Here is a 23,620-nt window from a genome sequence, read left to right as displayed (position 1 = left end):
TGTTTATATGCTGAATATATTGTAAGGTAATTGGTATTACATTTATTTGTAAAATACTTTGATCTGCATTTAACATATAAATGTTCTATATGAATCAATATATCGTTAATACATTTGTAAGGTTCTGAGTGCCAATATTGTGTGTTACTACATACTTTATAATAAATTGTTATGTGTTATTAGTTAAAAATTATTCTGGGGTATCCAGTAAAATGGCAGGACCAAAACTGCACAGTAAAATGAAAGAATACATAGCTGTAATTTGAACTTGATCATATTTGCTTAGTAAAATTCTTACTAGGATGGGCCCATCATGATACACCATTGCAGCACTCTCTGGCACAATGAATAGCAAGTATAATGACCTTACTTGAAAATTTGTGTGTTCATAAACCTACAAAAATAATAGAACAATGAAAGAGTAATAGGAGAGATATTTTAATCAAACTTACTTAACTTTTAACTGAGCACATCATACAGTTACTGGTGCTCTAATTGTTTTTTTAATTCAATTATAATAAAATTATAATATAATTTGTATAGATACAAATATCTATATGACAGCATTAAACATATCAATCTGCACTGACAAAAACTCACCTTAGTTTATGTGAGTAGGTACAGTTTGGGGAATCTTTTGCTCTAGTTGAGTGTTCTGAAAAAGAACATTTACTCATTATAAGGTCATTGAGCAACATCCATGAGTGAAGAATGCAAAGAATATAATCCCTTTTATTTGACTTGTCTTATTATGTACATTAGCATTTGTGTTTGGCATGATTGATTTAATAACAATAGGTAGTTACTTGACAGATACTTTATTAATGTAAGGACAAACGGCCATGTTATATCAGCTTATGTAAATGGCAGTCAGATGTACTGTACATAAAACACAAACATAATTCACTAAGTCGGAAGAGTAAGATAAATATGTTCACAATCTGCTTAAAATTATCGTATTAAAATGGAAGAAAAATGTAGTTTAGTTGAAGGGTATTCAGTAAAGTCTAAATAATGCTAAAAAGAAGAAAAGATACACAGATGAGAAGAGCTGAGTCACATTGGGATCAAATCAAATTGCATTACAGCAAAAAAAATGTTTGACTGTTGTATTTTATATTTAGCTTTTTGTAATTTTTGTAGCTGAAATTTAATTGTGGGACCTATTCTGAATAGTTTACAACTGTATAGCTAGTTGGTGTATTTCAGTTTTTAGTCTATAGAGAGTGAAATACGCAACAGTGTGTGATTTTAAAAAAATAAATAACATAAGATATGTTTCAGTTCCGGAGATGTCAATTAACAGAAAACATACCATTTACAATATTTTTCAAACAACAACTCAAATTTTTAAACCAATATTTACAGTGATAACTAATATAGTAAATAACTTAATGTCTATATGCTGTAAACAATGAGTAAACATCAATTAAAGATTTGGTAATAAGATTACTGACTGATACATCACTTGTTTAACGAAAAAAATGATGTGCAATTGTATTTCAGTTGGGTTTACAGAATGAAAGGGCAGTGCACACATCATATCCAGCATTTAGTTGATTATTTTTTATTAAAATAGGAAATCCACCCTCTTGTTGTGAAGAGCTACAGCAGTAAATAGTTTTTTTCTACTCAGCACTGGGTAGTTGTTGGACAGGCTGATCCAGAATGTGGACAAATTTTCAGTCTTGTGGCATGTCTTCCAGTAACAGTCAGAGGTCACCTTACCCAATCAGATAGTTAACTTGGAGTTGAGCTTAGGTCAGTAATGAACAGTACATTGTCAAGCTCTGGTGGATTTCCCAGCTGTACCTTTTGTCACATAAGATTTAATGTTTCCTCCATAGAATAATGTGTGAGATAGTCATGTCTAAATGAGCTGTGTCTTAGTAGCAGAAGTTTTTTTGTTCAGCAGGAGCAGATTCTTTAATATATTTCATCATAGTAGGGGGCATACTACATAATTCCTGGGATGTTTCTGTCGCATTTACCAAAGTTTCAGTGATGTATAGAAGGAAACTACTTGTGAATTTAATGAAGTATATTCTCTTCCTTGTAAACTCAAGTTGAGCATATTGAGATTGGACAATAGTGGTAGTAATATTTCAGAGTTGCCTTATGCAAATGGTAGCCCATGGGCCAAATGTGGCCCAGAAGCAACCTCTGAGTTGCCCAGCCCGTGGTCCCACCACAAATGCAGAGAAAAACTGCAACATTTAACTCCCAATGCGGCTCATTGTTTTGTGCCTAGAAGTGGTGGTAGTAACCTATGTCACCTTCATATTTTTTTTTGTGACTGTATGTGCTGGTCTGCACATCATATATACATATATATATCATATGTTCTGTAATCAGTGGTGTGTTGAGTCTTAGTTGTATTCAGTTTCAACAAGTGAATGCAAATGTGGATTTTCGCAAATAAATCAAATTATTACTCCAGTGAGTACTACATTACTATCAGGCACTCTCTCACACGCTTTGATCCTGCAGATTCATGGCTGTTACGAGGACAATGATTAGCCATTGACACTCAAAGCAAAGAATGAATGAGAACGACTGCATTTAATGGAAACATGCAAAAAGTTTTGAATTTTTTTAAAGCTCAGTCAAATCAAGCACTGATTGCTGTGCAGGACTACATAACAAATTTTTTTAACCTGTGGTTAATATTCTTCAAATTCATAAATTCTGTGTAATTTTAAACTATCAAGCACAATATTATGTGATACAGTACATCTGTGGAGGTGGCGTAATAATAGCGCCACTGCCTCGCAACAAGAAGATTATGGGTTCACGTTCCAAGTCCTCCCTACGTGGAGTTTTCAAGCACTTTGAGTAAAGAGTAAAGCACTATAAAAATGTAAAGAGATATAATAATAATAATGATATGTTTGTCAATTTCAAATTTTAAACATTATTTTTCATCAAATAAACAAAACGTGTAGTGCTAGGACTCTCAGCCTCTATATACCTTCACAGAACCTCAGACTTGATCCACATGCAACATATTCGTACCGCCACCTTTTTGTTTAGTATAAAGGCACTGCTAATCACACTTGTGGTGACTTAAAACGAACCTGTGTCCCATCAGTGTGGAGCAGACATTCTATTCATGTGTGTTAGTTACTGTTATCACTTGTGTTATGGGTTTGTGCACTGATAGCTTTGATAGTATTGATAGTTCTTTTTTATTCTGTTGAATGCACTTTGTGGTATGCCTGGGTCATATATCCATCCATCCATCCATCCATCCTCTTCCGCTTATCCGAGGTCGGGTCGCGGGGGTAGCAGCTTAAGCAGAGAGGCCCAGACTTCCCTCTGCCCGGCCACTTCTTCCAGCTCTTCCGGGAGAATCCCAAGGCGTTCCCAGGCCAGCCGGGAGACATATATGACCTAAATATTAATTTTATTTCAAAAGGGAAATAGGTATTACTGCTAATACTGTCCACTATTTTATTTTTATGCAGTTTTTTATTTCAAAAGTGAAAAAAGTATTGCTACTACCTCAGATTCTGTTCAGTTATAGCTCTTTTTAAATTTTTTAATCCCTTTTTGATGTGCCGGTGTCAGATGTGACCAAATTTAAAAGGGAAAAAATGAATTAACATTATTTCTTTTTCAGTACATTCATTTGTATTGGTTTAAAATTTGCCATTGTCTGCTGCCTACTGGCGCTGAAAATGTCTGGCCCAGGTAAAATGTCTTCGTTTGAAAATCTGGCCCAACTGGATTTGTAATTGAATAGCCCTGTTTTAGAGGCTTTGACATCATTTCACATCAGTGAATGCCTGAGTGCATTCTTTTTCTTGAAGGAATCTGTGTATTTTATTTCTCAGTCATAACAGTCTGAATGATGAGAAATTTATTCGACAGCCACATGTGTGTCTGTATTAAAGAGCAATCACATGTATTTTAAAGTACAACGTCTTAAACAGATGACTTTTGAGGGTGCTGTTTTTAATGTAGCTGGTACCCTTCATGTCATTCTTCAGCACTCCCTCAAGCTAAAGCACTGTAACATTCTTTCTGAGGTCTTTTTGAGGCTTGTTTTTTTCCCACCATGTTGGCAACCCTGGCAGTGGTCATGGCTTAGTAATTTGACCAGACCTGTCAGCATTCTACTGCAAGATTATTTAATTCTTCAAAAAATCTGTGCTCCCATCACTCTGGTAGGCAATGTCAAACAGCACAGAAGCTCCTCAACAGACTGTTCTTCCCAAATATACCAAAGGTACTGCAACAAAGTTGAGAACAATGAGGTATCTATGATTTCATTCACTTGTATTGTAAAATTCCCTGTGTATTTTAACTAAGATAAAAGATGTTTTTCCAAATTCTGGACATTATCAAATCTGACTTGTCTGAGGTTTCTGTGGATTTTTCTTTTTCATTTATGACTGCTTCAGTCATGTTTATTGTTGAAGGTATAATTTACCTCTCTGAAACAGTATGTGCAGCTTTCTCCTTAACTACACAGCAACACACTATGTAGGATGCTAACTTTGGTTCATCATTGAATGTTAGATTTCTGTTGAATACCTAAATTGACAATTTCATGTCTTCAGCTCTCCAGTGAAAAGAGTACAAAAGTTTATCTTTCAGACTGAAAGTTCTAAATATGCTTGACTTTGTCTTTCACACACAGAGATGATGAAGGGTTGTGTCACTTCACTTTTCACACCAAATCTGTTGATCTTTTGGCAAGTACACGTTCATAGTATCCAATACCCAGTAAAGCATCTGTTTGGCAGGTTTTAATTCATTTTTTTGCTTTTTGAGTTGTTCAGTTATTTTTGTCATTACTTTTGCATTCTTAAAAGTATTGTTAAATATTCTAGAAGTAGTACTAATTTGTTTCCTGCTGACACACCCTTAAAGCCCTTCTCTGCTTATGTAATGTAGGTCACGTGCAAATGCCGGTTGTCTCTGCCTTGCTTGCCAGCTCTCTCTTTCATTGTCTAGCCTGCTGGTTCTTGCCTGTTACTTAAAGGCCGGATTTTTCTCTCTGCTGAAGTACAGTCAAGGTGATCATTTTAAGCACTTCGTAAATAAAACCATACAGTATATACCATAGACCATGGTATATTTTCAAATCTGTGATTTTTTGCACCGTTTGTGAGTTAATGGCTAATGTAGTAGTTTTATATTTTGATATGTTTATGACTACACCGTGTTGGTTTGCATAATTAGAGACACTGTTTGCTGCTGCTGCCAGTATAGTTGCCTGTGCACCTCTGGCCATTTCCTTTTAGAATGCTGTATTTCACAATTGGCCCATTTTCTCAAATTTTTGATGCCTTTTTACACAGATTTCAAACATGCCCTAAAGGGCCTACAGCCCTTTAGTGAAGTTCTTTGCTTCTCCTGCTGATCTTGCATGACTGTCATCCTTCTTCAATGTGAAAGCTTCTGTTGACACCCAGGACACCTTCTAAGTCACAGCTTCTTGCATTACAAAGGTCTTGAACCAGGTCTAGTCAGATTACATATGATCTAAGATGAAGTCATATTGAGGTGAGATCAGATCTTATCCCAAACTAATAAGCACGCACATGACAACTTTAGAATTTCTTGGGTTCTAAAGCCATATTAGCCAATGATCACCTTTTAGTCACGTGATCAGACCATATGAGCTCTATGAAGTAAATCATTAACTTTTGACTTGAGGTGCTCTTGTACCAAGTAAATTTGTGTGCATCCTCATGTTTGAACTTGGTGTTTGTTATGGACAGTCAATAACTACCAACAAAATCCTCTAATGATTAGTCACTTGGACTCAGATAAAGTCATACTTATTTGGTATCACTGTCATTACTTAAGTCAATGCTGACATCTTTAATTTGGACTACACAGTCAGTAGGCAGCACCCTTTTGAGTACTGTCTCTGAGGCCAAATAGTTTGTCAGGCACATATAGTAGCTCCTCTTGTTTCTTGAAAGGGCCGTCTTCTTTAATTTGTTAATATTAATATTTTGTTTCAGTGCTGAATATAATTTTAGTGTAGAGCATGAGGGCTAACAAACTACACAGGTGAAGGCTTCATTTCTACTTGCACTCTGCAGGATTTGATATGGTACTGCTGCATAAAGTGCCCTGGGTTTGAATCTCATGCCTTGTCACTTTCTGTGTGGTGCTATCACATATTATCCTTGTTTTGTGTGCAAGTATATTCTGATTTGTTTAACTGTTGCTTCTAATTTGATATGTATGAGTGTGTGCATCTATTCAAAAATAAAATTATTGCACAGAATATAGAGAAGACATACATGGGTCTGAGGTGGTACAGGGAAGTAGAGAAGAGGCATGAAGTGTAAAGAACACTTAGTAATGACAATTGAGGTTTAAGTGTGCCTACATTTATCCATCCATTAGTCAGCGCTCTTAATCCAAGTAAGGGTCATGGAGGGGCTAACAGACTATGACCCTAAGCAGGGACCAACCCTGGAACCCTAGATGATAGTCCATTGCTGAACATATTCTCACAAATACCCATACTCACTCATTTGAGGCATATTGCATGTATCCAGATAGTTTTGAGATATTGAATGAAATTTGAAATTCATAGAGAAAACACCACACAGACACAGGGTAACCTTGTAACTCATCTTTAAATCCAGGAAACTATGAGACCATTCAGTTTTTTTTCTTTTAGATGCATTCAAAGGTTTTTATAGATGGGGAGCTGTTAATGTCTTTGGACTTGTTCATCTGACTGACTTATTTTTATATGCCATGGATGTGTTTTCTATCCTTTTGCTATTTTTGCTTCAAGGGATTCTAATTGTTCTTTTTCTATACCACTTAGTTCTTCCTAACTATTTTGTCATCTTTGTAGGTTTAAAAGACTTGCACCAGTATGCCAGTTCTGGGCTGGGCATGTTGTCTTTAAGACAGAACAGAAAGACTGAGAGGAGGGAGGTGTTGCCGCACTGAGATTAGCTGGCAGGTTTCTGGGCAGACCTCGATGGCTGTGGCTGTTGCTTGTCACATGACAGCAATTAGTGGCTACTTTTCTAGCCGGCCAGTCCTGTTAGAGTACAGCACACATTGAGAGCGGCTCAGTGCTTTAGACAATGCTTCTGATGGATTTTTTTGTCCTATTACTTCTGTTGTTGCTCACTCTAGCTTTATGCCTCTCGTCGCGACTGAAAAATTTAGTGCAAGGATTTGTTTTCACATTTCAGAGATGCAGTTGCTATGAGGCTTGACAAGTATCGACATTCTCTAAGAAGACAGCTTGATTGGGTTTTAGCATCAGGGACCTCAACAGCCTACTTTTCAAGTCTCAAATCCACGGAGACCTGATTCTTAGAGAAGGATTTAATAGAGAAGGTGACAAAATGAATACAACATGAACAAATGACATGCCTTAACTGATTTTTTTTCTTTCACTCTCCTTTCCCTTTCATGGTGAATTGCGTTATTGTTTGATAAGACTATATTTTTTTAATCACTGGGAGGGCTGTATGCAGCCTAATTCAAGCAAAGTGGATTATTTAACAGAGTGGGTAATAGATAATTCTCCTTAGTATCAGCAGCATGGACAGTCCTATGTGTGAGCTCTGCCCAGCACTCACAGGGGGCCACCTGACAGTCTTGTGTTTTTGGATGAATTTAGTGCCAAGCTATTATTAGCTGGCATTGGAACAAGAAAGAAGGGGAGAGAGAGAGAGCAAGCAAGAGCGGCTTAGGGGATCTGGACTGGCAGCTGGACAAAGATGCTCAGGTACCTTGTGGCCTTGTAGTCTCCCTGTTAAAAAAGCAGTTGCAACATTTTTATTTAACATACAAAGTAGAATATGTTGTCGTACTATAGACATAGTGTTGATATTTATGTTAGAATGAAATATAATGGCAAAATTTTACAAACAATCAATCACTCCATCTTGATTTTATATGATGACTCAGGCCTGACATTGACCCTGAATTTCATTTAGTAGGTTTGAGAATATATTATCATCAAGACCATGAACTATCACACAGCAGTTTACCAAGATTAGTGTGTAAAGTGCAACACATAGTGTATTATATACTGTACTGTTTTAATATATTGTATAATGGTGTAATTTTTATCTTAGTGACACCAAAAGTGAATAATTTCTCTGCTGTGGACTGGCGCCCTGTCCAGAGTTCATTCCTTCCTGTCCAGGTTTAATTCCTGCTTTTTACACAGTGCCGCTAGGATTAGAATAATTGGCTTAATAGATGGGTGAATGAACATTATCTTTAATTTATAAAAATACAAAATGCGTTGCAAGTATATCACTTGCACAATATATTGATTTTTTGATGTTTAGGGTAATTCATTTTAGTCAATTCCACCCCCCCACAACACAAAGATAATTGGACATTTTTAAAATATATAGAAAAAACAACCCTTAGAATGCGATTACAAATTCAAAAATGTAAAAAGTTTTTAAGAGGTCTTTTTTTGCCTTATCCCAGTTTTGATTGCCAGTGCAAACAAGCATCTGCAAAAGTTTTCTTTTATTTTGTAATTTTATTAGTTTATTTTTTTGTGGTGTTTTCACTTTGGCTCACAGTTTTTAAACCCACAGGATCATTGCACATTGAGACAAGTGGTGGAGGGTCTGAAAAGTTAGAAACATGTAATTTGTACACTCGGACTAACTAATAAAGTGAGTGGGACTTCTCTACGTTTAGCTTTTTTATTGTGTGATTGCTCCAGTTTTCTTTTCTGGTCCCACATATGTGTGTAACTGGCTCTGTGCAAGTGCTGAAATGTGTGTGAATATACAAGTGATGGACTAGTATCTCTTCCAGGGCTGAATCCTAATTTGTTTCCTATGACTATCTTGTTGTACTGTGTGAGTTTAAAAAGAGGTGGATTAGTGCCACTGATTTGTTTCTTTTGTTCATTTGTGAACTTATTTTCCTTTATTCTGAACATTTGGTTGCATGTTTCTAAATTCTGAAATCTTTAAAGTGCTTAAGTTCAGAAGTAAGAATCAGCTTTGGCTGAAGGGATGGACTAGGATAAACTATAAATACATTTATTACAGAAATAACTTGAAAGTGATATGTCATTTAGCAGTTTTGGCCAGAGCTCGCAGTCATGCTGCGAATACAATACACTTGTTTATTGCTCTCATTCTACTGGCAGTCAGCTATATAAAGAATGCACGGCTGATGATTGTTCCATCGGCTGTCTTGGAAACACTTCTCACCAGGGGATTTAGTTTCAACAACCACTTGCAGCTTGCACTAGACCTTACCCTTTGGTGTGGGCAGTGCTTTATACCATTCCTCAGAATGCTGCCAAGGGTCAGTACTCTGGCTGCAAATTAGTGCTTGTGTGCCTTTTTCTGCACGTCTCGGTCTGTGTGTTGCCCCTTTTTTTTTTTTTTTTTTTGCATGTGAGGTCACCTCTGTCGTCCTGCTTGGCACTTGCTCTGTAACTCTGAGCATGTCTTTGCTTATGACTGAACGTACTTCAGTGCTTCTGAGTCTGTACATGTGTCTGGTGTTATGTATCCCTTTATAGGCCTTTGGGAGTTTCCTGGTACTGCTTGTCTTCATTCTTCTGGGCATCTTTATGTGTAACTGAACACTGGCATTTGTTTTTGTCTCTGTCTTATGAAACATTAGTGATATACTGTACTACTATTATTATTATTTTATTATTATTGTTCTTTTTTGCCAGATGGCTTTATCCAATTTCTATCTATCTATCTATCTATCTATCTATCTATCTATCTATCTATCTATCTATCTATCTATCTATCTATCTATCTATCTTCAAATTATTTATGGGGAGCAAGGCTGACAGTGTCTGGGTTTTTTGGTATGATGAGGGAGTAAGACATGCTACTTTTTTAGTTTTAACTTTATGTTTTTGCTATTTTTGCCCTCCATTTACTTAACCCTACAAATGATGTCTCTACCTAGTTTTTTGGAGTTGAAGACTAGAGACCTTATCTAATAGTAGTTTCCAAAAACCCAGGATCTCAGATTATTAAGGCAGTGGCCTTGCTTCCTATTCATTGCTTAATTCATTTAAGAGTTTAGAGGTAACATGATTCAAGTGTGTACAAGTATGAAGGAAATGAGTTGGATGGGTGCCAGCTTTTACTTTAAAATGATTTTCATTTAATAAATGGAAGTGGATACATTTCAGAATAATGTTGGAAAAGAATCCTTCACACAGAGAAACAAATTATTAAGGGCTGTTCTACATGACAGTACTTGTGGGACATTCAGATCTCAGCTTGACAGAATTTTACAAAAGTTAGGTAAATTGAGAGTAACAGCATTAGTTGATTTGAATGGCCTTTTCGCATCAGATCTTTTATGGTTATTCTCACCTCACTAACTTTTTTATTACAAGTCAATTTTATAAATTAGTTTGATCTGTATGTTAAAATATCTTAAAGTGATTTTGCAAACCAACTAATGGAAAAATATGTTTTGTTTTGTACACTATAGTAATTTGTCCACTTTACTAGAGAACCTCAGTACAAGTTTTAAAATAAATCAGACTGACATCAAGCATTGTTGTAGGAAATGAGTAAGTGATCTGTTTCTTGGCCACCTAGGGACCATAATGTAATGCTAGAAACCTGTATCTAATGTGAGGACAATAATTGATTGATTGATGTTAATCAATCAGTTATTTAATTATCTGTTTTGTCTTTGGCAATGCCAGTAATTGATTAAATAATTTGGAAAGGCTGCCATCTTTATTTTTCTTACCTTTCTCTGTGGGAGGGGTGTCCAGCTGCTTGGCTTATATGAAGGTAACTGAAGCTCACTCATTTTATTAAACATACTAATACTATTTATTGATAAACACAAAGATTATTGAAATATTATAATTGCATACATAGTGACATAGAAGACCGGATGTAAGACAACCGAGATAGAGAAACATGTAACACAGAAGAGGTTGGCCATTTATTGGCTATTAGGAGTTCTAATTTATCTTGGCACAAGGAAACAGTTTTACGATACCAAGGCTTTAAAGATGGGGTCTGATGCTGTGTGAAGCTGACTGTTGTTTGCTGCAGCTTCAAGTGGAGGACTCCTCTTGCTTTGGAGTGTACTTTGTGTCTTTTTCTATATGGTCCTCAATGCATGGTGTGCTGTGATACTGCCTTCCTCAGCTTGCTTGTTAGGCTCTTTGCTGTGACCTGTGCAACTTCAACGTCATAGGGAAAACCATTACTTTACTGGGTACAAGAGTGTAGGTGCTGAAGTTCCCTTATTGAATAAAGCTACCTTTGAGTCATCTAGACATGTGGCTTGACAGAGTGGATCTAAGATCAAGTTCAGGGCATCTTGCTCCAAGGTCAAGCCAAAGGAAGTTTGTGAGCTTTTTAATCTGCAGACTTACGGTGGCTTCTCACCCCAAAGAGATCATCAACTTTCAGCTCCTCCAAAAAGAATGGCTTGTCAGCTTCCAACAAAGAGAATGGATTGTCAGGTTTTAGCTTCCCAGAAGAGACAGAATAGATAAAACACAGCAAGTTTTGAGGGAAGCTGTAACCTCTGGTTATAGGTTTAAGGCTCGTTCCAGTTACAGATTCAATGCCTGCTTATAGATGTGTTATTTATTCCAATACATCCAGAGTTCAATTAGCAGTTTACAAACCTAGAATGAATGTCCTTTTGAGTGCCGCCTTCTTCTGAAGAAATCACGGCAGTGGTGTCCGCTCAACTCTGATTTACACATTTGTTATCAAATGAAGTACAGAGCTAAGTGTTGGTAGACTGCGGTTCACCCATTCTATTTAATATTCACTCAGGAATGTAGGTGGGGATTGACTCCAGCAGACCCCCGTGACCCTGTAGTTAGGATGTAGCGGGTTGGATGATGGATGGATGTAGGTGGGGGGGTGCAGTTGGATTTCTGCATCCCTGTTAAATCTACTGTTTTAGCAGGCCTTGTGTGCTATCAAAATAGGTAATGTCGACTTTGTCCTACATTGTTGTATTAATAATTGTGTACAAATTTTTATACATCTGTTTTCTCAAGCTGTTTATTCCATTACAATATTGCAGTGTTACCCCCCCGTCCTTGAAATTATTGAGTAATTACCTGTAATCTTGATTGGTCACCCAGTAATCCATAGATGCCAATGGGATTGCTGCATCCAATCTTGAAGTAAATTGAATTTATTGAATTTTTCAAAGGCAGAACACTGCAACTGAATTTCTATAATATTTGTTTACTTTTGCATGGTACCTGTGTTCATATTGTGTTGTTCTTTGCATTGGTTGTCTGCCAAAATGTCCTTAACCTTACCATTTTGCTTGGTGCAACACAAGGTTTTGAGTCATTTTGAAAACCTAATTTGTCACACACTTAACATAACAGCTCCAGCAACTGACAGTCTGTGAGATTTCAGCAACTGCACTTCTTAAATGTGACATGCCTTTCATCTAACACTTGTTGCAGGTTGTTTTGAGCAATCTGATATTGCCTTCGGTCAGTCACAGGATCTACCCGCACTCCCAAAGTAAATGTATTTGTGTAACATTCATTTCTTTTCAGTAATTCATCTTATAATGCAAAACAGTTTTCTGACCTCCTACTTATAGCAAGGCAGAAAATGTATGTAGCTTTTAGGTGTAGTCAAATACTTACTTAGTTCACTGTTCTGAAAGTTGGAGCATTTGAAATTATTATTTATTTCATTAAAGAGGAAGAGAGGTAATAATTAAGCATATTAAATATTTTTGTAACAATGAGTTATATTTAAAAATATCAGTAATGACAAAATGCAGTTGCATGTATTAGTAACAGAAAATATGGGATTTTAAATAACCTATTAAATCTGTCCAACTTAATTTGATTCAGCTTATTCTATTTTAGAAAATTGTATGCCTATTTCCAACTTTGATTCAATTTAAAATTTTTATGCCTATTTTGTGAGCATGCATTTTGTGAATGAGATTCAGTTTCAAATGTGTTTGTTTGCTTTTTTGTGATTGTGCTTTTATTGTATTTAAATAAAAAAATTGTATATTTTCCTTTTTGTTTTAAAATGGCTATTCTTCACAATATTTGATTTCTTAATTCTACTGTATTTAATTATTTATCGGTTACACCTAAACCACATTCCCCTATCCTGGTCAGTTATTCCCAGTGTAGTGTGAAGTATAAGTTATTCTTTTGTCCTATACTTTGTAATAATCCATTCAATTGAGTAATTATGGATGTATGCTTCAATTTGCTTTGTGATGAAGTGGTGCTCTCCAGGGCTTGCAGTTGCCTTGTGACTAATTAATGCCGGGGTAGGCTCTGGATCTCTGCTAACCTGAGCTGGATAGTCAGTTCTATATACAGTCATGTGCTGACTTAAGCCTGCATTTGGTACTGGCCAGTTGTTTTGTTATTTTGAGCTGTGTGTGCAGTTTAGGGCCGTAAGCAACAAGTGCCTTTACTTGCATCATGAGCAAAGCAGGAACAAGCTTGGGGTGAAATGACTTTCCATCACAGAACAAAGATGTTCACACAGCAGTGCTTGTCACATTGGTTTATTGGGACCACCACTAAACCTGACCTGCACATCTCTGGGATTTGGGAATAAAGACTACACAGACATTGGGTGAAAAAAGTGGAGATACACGTGGAGAAGGCTTGGAATATGATTCAAGCACAGGGTGCTCATCTGTGAGGCATTAGTGTTAACCACTGGGTCACCCATAGACTTACTTCAGAAAAAAGGGAATGTTTAAAGTGGAAAATAGTTAATGTGTAAAAAAACAAGAGTTTTGAGAAGCTGCATGTGAATATAATGCAATTAAAAGTTATTTTTCACTATTCATCTGATAAATGAAAAATGTTTTTAAAAGGTGTATGTCCTAAGTCACACTTTCTCACAGTTTCTTATTTGGTGTGTACAGTATTTGGGGCTCCTTTATGCCGACAGCAATATACCTACATAATGCCTCACTGTAACTGGGACTACCAAGTTATAAGTTTCCTTTTTAAACGTTCTTCCTTTTTAGTTATTCTCATGTGTGTTCAAACCATATTGTGTGTGTGTGTATATACAGTATATTTATTTATGTATCTACTTTTGTATTTTTTTATTTGTTTAAAGAGATTCTGTAAAAAGCTAAATTTCCATCTGTGGACAAATAAAGAACTATCTGTCTGTCTATCTCTGTAATGGTAAGATGGAGAACTGAACATAGCATGGCAGTCATTGTTGGATGTCTTGGTGGCATAGTTCGAGAGGGCCTTTTACCTCCAGAATCCTGAGCTAGATACCTGACCTAGTCACAGCTTGTATGCATATTTCACATTCTCCCCATGGACTTTTCTCCATGTACTCTGGTTTTACTCGCACATCTCGGACACCTTCAGGTTAGGTTAAATTGCATTTTTAAATTGAATCTTTATGAATATGAATGAAAATGTGCCTGGCAATAAACTGGCTCCCCAGTCAGAATGAGCTCCTGCCTTGCCCTTCATCCTGTCAGGATAGGCTCTGCGTCTAACAGCCTTGAAGCAGAATAAATAGTTTAAGTAATGAAAGGACAAGAGTTGGTAAGTTGCTCAGCACAGACATCCCCAAGAGAAGCCCGCCTCTTTGTGTTTTTGCCTGATTTCTGCATTTATGTGAATGTTCCTGTATCTTTGTTTTTGTTGTTGGATGTGTGAATTTTCTTTCATAGTCTTTTTTTAAGACATTGAATTGGTGCTGTCTTGTTTCAAGGGATAGATTTGCTCTGAAATTCTCACTTTGAAGAGGTTGTGTTACTGACACTTGCTAGCACAGTGCAGAGTTGTTTACACGGCAGGCGCAAGGGTCCTGAATGTGCATCTGTCTGCTGCGTGGAATGAATTTCAAGAACACTGTACTTACATAACCATTTGAGTAGCTGTCAACCGCGTGCTAGCACTGATTGGAAGCTTTCAATCCCAAAGAACTTTGCTATTATTTGCAGTGTGAATAATTGTGATTTAACTAAACTTGGCAGGGGGTTGTCACAAGAGATTTGCTTTGTAGGCATTTAACCATTAAAAAAAATGCCACCCAGTCTGTGTATCATCACCAATTCATGCATTCAGTCACTCTGGTACCACACAGTATGGGTGTAATCATTTTCTAAAACAAAAATCAAAAGATGAATTTGCTTAACCTTGCAGAGCTGGCAGTGTGCATTTTCAGGGTGTTATGACTTATTAACTCTTGATCACTTATTAACGAGATCACGGCAAGGCAAGGTGCATGCAAGTGCCTTAACAGATTTTAATTCTGAAACAGGCACGTCTCTCATTTCCCAAAGCTCCTGACTGCAGCCTGGTTTTTCTCTGGCAGTAGTATGTTTCATCCAACAGTTAAACTAATTGATTTATTTACTTTTCTGTTTGAATGTTTTTGGCAGTGGTTACGAAAGCTTGAGAGTCACAGCTTCAGCACTGGGCATTCTGATGTGTAGACTTTACTGTACCTTGCTTGCTCTGCTGTCAGCACCACTCACTGTGTTCCAATAAACAGCTCTCACAAGTCAGGCGTCACACACTTTCTTGGAGCTGTAAAATGCATCCACAGAAGTTTTATAAATAGACTTTCACACGCTGTTGAACTCCAGCCCATGGTGATGCTTAAAATTTTTTCCTTCAGGATTCTCTGCTGAGTAATCATTAGATACTTTAGGGTTACAATCTTGTGACCTTTACAACCTAAGGAAAAAAGTAGAAAAAAATAAGATTGTGTAAGTGTTTTTCACCTGTTGTTGTGCTTCACAGTGCATCATAACACCTTAGAATAAACTTAAAAAGCATTTCCAGGTTGTGTTTTTTGCTTTTATTCTTGATATCATTACATACACATTAGACTTCCTTTAGACTGCTTATGTCTGCTTAGTGAACAATCAATTTAGTCACTGATCCTGCATAAATCCAGTGTTAAGGTTGCAGGACATTGATGCCTATCCTGGCATCATTTAAAACAAGGCAAAAGTCAACACTGGACAAGCTGCCAGTCCTTTATAGACCACAGTCTTGCATGAGTCCACATTAGTACATACCAAGAAAATTTAAATAGCAATTAATCAAAAATGAATGTCTTAGGAGTTTGGAAGGGAAACAAATGAGACACTTGACAAACATACTGTAATGCCATTCAAACAAAGTCTCCTGGAGCTGTGAAGTAGCAGTGTAATCCATTGTCCCTCAGTACCACCCCAGTGGTAGTGAGAGTGGCAACTTGTTACGTATTGAGTAGCACAAGCTATTAAAAAAGCCACTGTACTCTGTACATATGACAGTATTGACCCAATGACAGTGTTTCCCTACCTTCGTGGTGTCACAACCTAGTTTTTCACATGCCAACATGTTTGTGACTACTCTTTCCCCTTCTGTGAATTTAGCTCAGTTGTAGGGTTTGTGTCCCGGGTTCTCCTTGCATGGAGTTTGCATGTTCTCCTTATGTCTGTTTCGGCTTCCTCCCACAGTCCAGAGCCATGCAGGTTAGGTCAATTGGCAATCCTAAATTGGCCCTAGTGTGTGGTTGGTGTGTGTGTGTTTGGATATGTGTGTCTGTATTCACCTTGCAATGGACTGGTGCCCTGTCCAGTGTTTTTTTTCTTCCTTGTACCCAGTGCTAGTTGGGATAGGCTCCAGTAGACCCCAGTGACACTTTTCAGGGCTAAGCAGGATAGAAAATTACTGACTGACTGACTGACAGACTGATGGTAATGGGGGAGTGGTCCCATATGATCATCAGAACATCAGGTGAATCAAGTGTGCTAATTTTCTTCCTAGGTGAATCGGACATGAACGTCAAAGCATGGGTTGGGGAAGTCATCCAGGATTCTCTGTGTTCTACCTGTGATGCGGCTACTGTGAATTGAATGCAGTCATTGGACTGGTGGATGGGGTTTCTTCTGGGGTCGGCAGCAGCCCACCAACAGTCCCTGCAGTGCTGCTCCATGAACTTATTAGTTCTCAACAAAATGATAATTTACATCTTTATTACTTAGCTTCTCACAAAGCGAATGCCCGTTCTTTGTCATCTTCTAATGGACTTTATGCACAGCATGGTGTTTTTCAAAGTTCTTTATGCCAACATACGCGTGTTTGTAAGTGTTGTTGAAACGTTGTAACACTACATTGCACCAAGAGAAAGGATAGCAGATCCTGGAAGAATGAGACAAGATAACATTTTACGGACTAGTAAGCACAATTTTCGGTTTTGGACACTTGTCACTGGGTTTATTGGCTATTGTCACCACAGTATGTAAAGATAGGATGAGGCCTTCTTTTTGCCTTTTCTTAAGGAGTATGCACTTTGTATAAGAAGGCCAGCTAATGTTTGACTTTCATGTTATAACCAGTGATTGGAGTCAGAGGTTTGGCCATCTGGAGTCCAAGGTCACCAAGCCTAATGGGCAACTTCATTTAGTTTTTCATGCATTTAATTTATAGGTGCTGGTCTACCCAGCACAGCCTTGCTTCCACTATGCTTAGGTGAGGCAAAATCCAGCTGTGTTTGCAGACAACGTATTCAAGCTGTTCATTTAGGAAAAGTGTTGCTAATATGTCTGCGATTCCCGTTTTGTAGAAACCCCCTTCTGTGAAAGATTTAAATTTCAGTGGTCTTTTGTAATTGCGTAATTAGCATGTTTAATTTCAGAACATATCTCATAGCCCAGGCAACACTGTAGTAACTAGGGGCATTAGATAGATAGATAGATACTTTATTAATCCCAAGGGGAAATTCACATTATGGTTTTTGTGTTTGTTTGTTTTTTTTATATGGTTTGTTAGTTCATAACTAATGTGGCTCAGTTTCAGTTAGCCTTTTTTAAGGTATAGAGAAGATCTTATATTAGACTAGAAATGCAGTAAACATTCTTAAAGAATAATTTCAGTATTTTAAGTTATTTCTTGACAGTTATGGTATATATTAGTTTGCCACATAAAATTGTATGGTAAAGTGAAGCATATGTTATAAATTAAAAAAAAAACAAAAAAAAACTAGTCTGCTCTTGGTTCTTTATAATGGAGCTAACGGTTTTAACATGTTTGTCTTACAGCTGGACTTCTTCAGAATTTGACCAAAGCCACATCAGGCTAATAGTGTATCAGGACTGTGAGAGGCGTGGAAGAAACGTCTTGTTTGACTCAAATGCAAAGAAGAAATTAACCACTGAAGAAATATCTATTTCGGTAAGAAAAAAGGAAAACCAAAAATTTTTTTTTTTTAATCCCAATGATATCTTGTTTATCTTCCAATAAACATTTTAGGCATATAGTGAAATGTTTTAAGTTTTCTGTTACAGCAGTCTTATAATAAAATAACCCCAAAAGAAAAAGCAGCAAATTATAAAAAACGCATATACTGAAGCAGGAGAAAATGTCTCTCCTCACCTTAAGTAATACTTAAAGAGACTGGATTTACTAAATGGTGAATCTTTAGTTTTCCTTGCATACACAAGGGAGGGATGTGGAAAGGAAGAAAGTAACAAAGGAAAACTTAGACAAAGCAGTCATGCAGCCTGTCTGGGTCTTCCTCAGTAGGTTCATGCTTCTTTCTGTTACATGGAAAACCTCCCCACTTCTCCAGTATGAAAAGCACTCTCCTTCTCAACCACATCCTTTTTATGTCTAGGCCTTAGCCTCAGGCTCTCTTCCCCCAGCCAGTGCACTTTTCTCTCTAAACGCATCCTGTCTTCAAAGTAACCTGACAGTAAGTGACATATGAAGCCTGCTTAAGGGTTATTCTTTAGGGAAAGTCACAGCATTGTTTTTGATGTGAAGGGTTGCCCTCTGAGGATACAAGATGTGCAAGTCAAAGCTCTTTCTCATGGCCTCTAATACCCTTCTCTAATGAGCTCTGAGTGACAACTGAAGGGTAAAATCTTCAAGGGTGCTTCTGGGCTGTCTATCCCTTTAACAGGCAAGGTAGTTTGCTCTTGCTGTAGTCAAGAGATTGATTAATGTCTCTGGTAGGCTTGGAGGGCTGTGTGTAGTTGTCTTTGTCTTCTTGAACTTCAGTTACAGGGTGCCCTCAAAATGTCAGGGCTCACCCAACTTTGTGGCCTTGCCTGTGCATAGTGCCTTGCACAGTTATTTCTCTGACACTGGGTTTTTCTCTTATTAGAAGGTCTCTTGTTGCAACTTAACTTTGACTTGTGCCTCTCTTTAGACCACCTTTTGATTTTTGTCACCTAACCTTTGCCGGGTTTGCTACTTCTTTAAGAGATTCAAATTGTTTTCTGTTCAAAAATTAATCTCTGGAAACAGAAGTGAATTAATCTAATATATATCTCAGAATTTTTGAAGACCATTTTGGCTAAGTCTTTTACTTGACTTGATTTTAATGTATATGAAAATGTCAGGGCATGTTAATATCCTGTGTCTCAAAATGAGCTGTGTATCAGAAAAAGAATGGTTGAGGCCATACTGTAAATTCCTCTGACCTATCCAAAGTGATTCTGTAGTTTTTGAATCATTACTATTTGACCATGGTGAAAAGCATCCTTTGCAGTAGAATAGAAAAGTACTGAAAATCACATGGAATGAAGATAAATGTACTGTAGTTTAAACATTTTTCATCAAAACAAGACAGCAGTAATTAATAATTTCATTCAATTTCAGTTATAATGAATGGTTGTAGCTACTGTATGTAGTTTCACAGACACCTGTTTTTTAGGAAAACATCTCAGAGACAGTTACTTTGGAGATATGCATTATATCTATATCAGAACTGCATTTTTTAGATATTACCTTTAATTTTCTGGAGAATGTCTTTGAGAGCTTTCAGTTCTTTCTGTTGTGTCAGTGTTTTCTATTTAGTCAACTTTCCTGCCTTGTGCCCTGTGTTGGCTGGGATTGGCTCCAGCAGACCCCCGCGACCCTGTATTCGGATTCAGCGGGTTAGAAAATGGATGGATGGATGGATGTCAGTACAGTTAAAATTGTTTTTTTTTCTGCAATTTCTAGGCCATTTGTTGGATAACCCATCATAAAGCCTTAACACATATTTCGGTCCCCATCTTGAAACAAAATGACAGAATGAATATACAATGATGCAAAATGAAATATAAGCAAAACATCTGTGTCACTTCCACATGCATTGCAGAACCGAGTACATTTAAAAATAATTAAGATTATTTAGTAGGGGTTGGAAATAAGGTAATTGGATGATGTCTTGAAAATTGCAGTGTTAATTCTGTTTTTCAAAATTCAGGCCAATTACAAATATATAATGAAATACAATTCAATGATAAAACTCTACACCAAAATGCAATTTACATTCCAAGCACCATCAGTTCCCCCTTCATCTATTAAAAAGATGGAGAGCCAGACTTGGACAACAGCAGGCATCAGTGCAAACTTGGGCTGTCTGTCATGTGACCTCCTATATGTGAGAAGCAGCAGCAACAGAGGACAGTTTATTTAAGCCCCTAACATAAGTTAAAATGTAATGTACCAAGAAGTGCTGCGTTAACGTGCATTACTTGAAGTACTGCATATGTTCAATGATTTAACTGTGTTTCACCTGCTTTGAATATATAAATGATTCATCTGTGCTCACTGTAAGATTTTGACTCCGCTTACAGTTTAAACCTCATAGGGTTTATTTCTATCGTCCATTATTAAAATAAGGTGTCACTGAAAATTGTATACATATACATATTGGCACCATTAAATGTTGCCAATTATGCTGAAACACAGAACTTCTGGATATGAAAGGAAAACCCATGCAGATAATGAACAGTGTGTAACTAGTGCCCAGGACAGCACCACTATCTACTAGAACACCTCGTATTCACTTAATAATAATAAAAAGGACAAAGGCTACATTTACAGAAGACTTATAATACAGTTATTAGAAACTATTTATAACAATCTATAACTGATTTGAAAAAGGCACCTTAGCCAGTATTTCAAAAACTTAAAAAGTCTGATACAATTCACCATCCTTGTTACACCTGACCATATACAGTTTCTCTGGTATGATAATGGTACAAGGAATATAAACCCACATTAAAGTCCTGCACTCCATATTGGGTTCAGTATGGATAGCCAGTTTAAAAGCAGTGCCAGTACAAAATCTGTCACAAAACTTGGCTTAATTAGTGTAGTGATTGATTAGAAGATCAGTATATAGATTATATTTGATTCAGCGGTCACTGTCACAGGCACATGACACCTGGAGTGTTTGTCAAAAGGAGCAAACTACTCTAAGCCTCAGAATTGAACTCAGCTTTTCAGTCTTCTCAGCACAGTGGGCACCATGCCTACAAATTGCTGCCTTAGAGATCTTGGAGCAATGCTGTGTGGTCCAAATTTTGAGGGATCACTCCTACAAAAGAACAAACAAACCATTGGTTTATTAAAGTATGACATTGATCAGAAATTTAGCATATGAAGTTGTGAAAATGTAGTCAGCTTTTTGCAATTTGGAGAAACTGAATTTATTTTTCAAACCTTATGCATTCATTTTTGTTTTTATTTTCTGGTCATTCATTTTGTGCTTAGTGACAACAATAATAAGGCATTTTGTTTAGGTTTCTGGTGGGGGATGTAGCAATTCTTGTCTATCAAAGAAAGGACAGAGTCAATGCTTAGAAAAAAGCATAAAGGCTGTAGGCATGTGTCAGTTGTGAATTCAGCGCATGGTGGGTGAGGTCTGTGACAGATGATTTAGTAGCTCTCCTTCAGAAATGCAAGAACAGTGGATTCACTGTGGTTTCTATCATATGACACTGTGTGGCTGGAGATGTTGTTTATCTTGTGTGTTGAGAGAGAGTGTGCAAAAGAGAGAGAGAGAGAGAGCTCACGAGTTCCAGAGAAGTCATATGACTGTCATTCACATGTTTCAGCCATTGTGTACTTAGTGAGGGCAAGTAACACATTTGTTTGATGTGAACCATTAGGAAATCAAGGCATGTCACGCATTCCACGCAGACACATAAATGCTTAGCTTGTTCTGCCAAGCTGTAGTGTTAAATTCCACAGTGAGTCAGTTTTTAGATCCACTAAATCTTTCAGTTTTCTTTCTTTCTCTTGTTTTTTTTTTTTTTTTTAAGTAAAGGCTGATCTTTTCAAGAGAAGCTCTTATCTGCTCTTATGAACTACTGTTTTATAGAATTGTTGTTTTTCACAGCTAGAATATAACCCTTGCTATTTATATTTTTATGAAATATTTAAACATTAAAATCCTTGCCTAGTACTGTGAAATCTGCATATAGGCTCCTAATAAGAGAACAATGTTCCAATCCATCTTTAGAGTGTGGCCAGAGTGCATATGTTTTCCTGGAGGCTTATCCAGTTCAGAGTTTAAGAAAGCCAGTGACTGGGCACGAAGTAGAAATTAACTTTGGTAGAGTTAAATCATCTAACTTGTACATCTTTGGGATTTGGGAGAAAAATAGGAGCCCTAGAGGATTCAACACACTAACACAAGAACAAGCAAACTCTGCACTGGAAATTCCAGCTGCAGTTTCATCAAGTACAAATCGGAACAATCTTCAAGCTTTCTCTGAACCTCGGTCTAATTTACTATGGTGATGAGATAAGCTGTGCTGTGTGTTTATTTTAAAATAAAATGTATTTTGTCAAAACTTCCAAACTGGCCAGGCAGTTGTGCGGCTCAGCCCTTGATGCTGTTTTGAAGAACATGCTATTGATAAAATATATATTGGCATCATTGTAAAATCGTGGCGATGAACAGTTAGTGGAGTTACTAAAGCAGCCTGCTCCATTGCTTAAAATGATTTAGCATTTAGATTTAGGTGATTTCGATAATGGAAACATCAGAAGTTAATAACACTTTAGCCTTCAAATTAATTTGACAATTTCATTTAGTGCTTCTTTTCAGTAAGTAAGCAAGCTAATTTTTACTACATGTATTGATGCAGATGTACGTCTCAGAGCAGACACTGTCACAAAACAAGACAAAGTGACTTTCTGACAGTTTGAAAAGTGTGTTGTTGCAAAAACAGCTTTTAAACATTTTTGCAAATGAAGTGTTAAAAAAAACTATACTGAATAAAATGTGTTTGCTAATTCCTGTTGCCATAAGTTTTGAATTGTAATTTCTTTAGAATTTGATTTTATTTTTAGATAGTTAACACAATAGTGGATACAATTTGTGCATATGGTTAAGGCAATTTAGGTAGTCTATGATGAAGTCCTCCCAGGCTTTTAAAAGCTTTGCAGATTTAGCTGTTATACTGTATGTGGTATAACTCTCTTAAAAATGAAATTCAGGTCCTCTCTGTTTTGCTTGTCCATTAATGTTAACGTCTCACATTTTTAAAAATTGTGTTATACTGCAGTAGTGCATATATTGTCTATATTATATACTTACAATATGTAGGCGTAATAAATGCACAATTTAAATAACAGTACTGTTTATGACTTGGGTGTTTTTTAATTAATTAGGTGTATTTTTATGTTTTAAGTAGTCGAGTGGTTAGACAATCTTTAAGCCATTTTTATTCAAAAATATTTTTTCAGTTTTGCCAAGCCTTCCTGCTTTTAATTGCACAGTGAACCTTTTGTATTCCAAGTAACTAACAATTTATGGCGGCAAACTTACTCGATGCACAACAGTTATCAGGCCTGTTATGCCTTAGTACAGCATTTGATAATGTCAATCAAAGTTTATGACTGCCCAGAATGGAGAGC

At 36.8% G+C, this 23,620-nt stretch overlaps 1 protein-coding gene across 3 annotated transcripts in view; it reads left to right on the top strand.

The window, feature by feature from the left end:
* The window catches only part of fnip1 (folliculin interacting protein 1), a 157,408-nt gene that overhangs the window by 52,930 nt on the left and 80,858 nt on the right, over positions 1–23,620 (top strand). For 2 of the 3 annotated variants that reach the window (XM_039775620.1, XM_039775618.1), the window contains exon 2: positions 18,016–18,148. In XM_039775620.1, the coding sequence (XP_039631554.1) occupies positions 18,016–18,148 (133 nt within the window). Of the gene's footprint in view, positions 1–7,038; positions 7,727–18,015; positions 18,149–23,620 lie in introns of those variants that run through there. The other variant, XM_039775619.1, reaches the window with a different exon arrangement.

The sequence above is a fragment of the Polypterus senegalus genome, chromosome 13 (assembly GCF_016835505.1).
Source record: "Polypterus senegalus isolate Bchr_013 chromosome 13, ASM1683550v1, whole genome shotgun sequence".
Taxonomy (NCBI): domain Eukaryota; kingdom Metazoa; phylum Chordata; class Cladistia; order Polypteriformes; family Polypteridae; genus Polypterus; species Polypterus senegalus.
The sequence above is the reverse complement of the archived record's forward strand: the minus strand, read 5'-3'. Positions and strand labels throughout refer to the sequence as shown.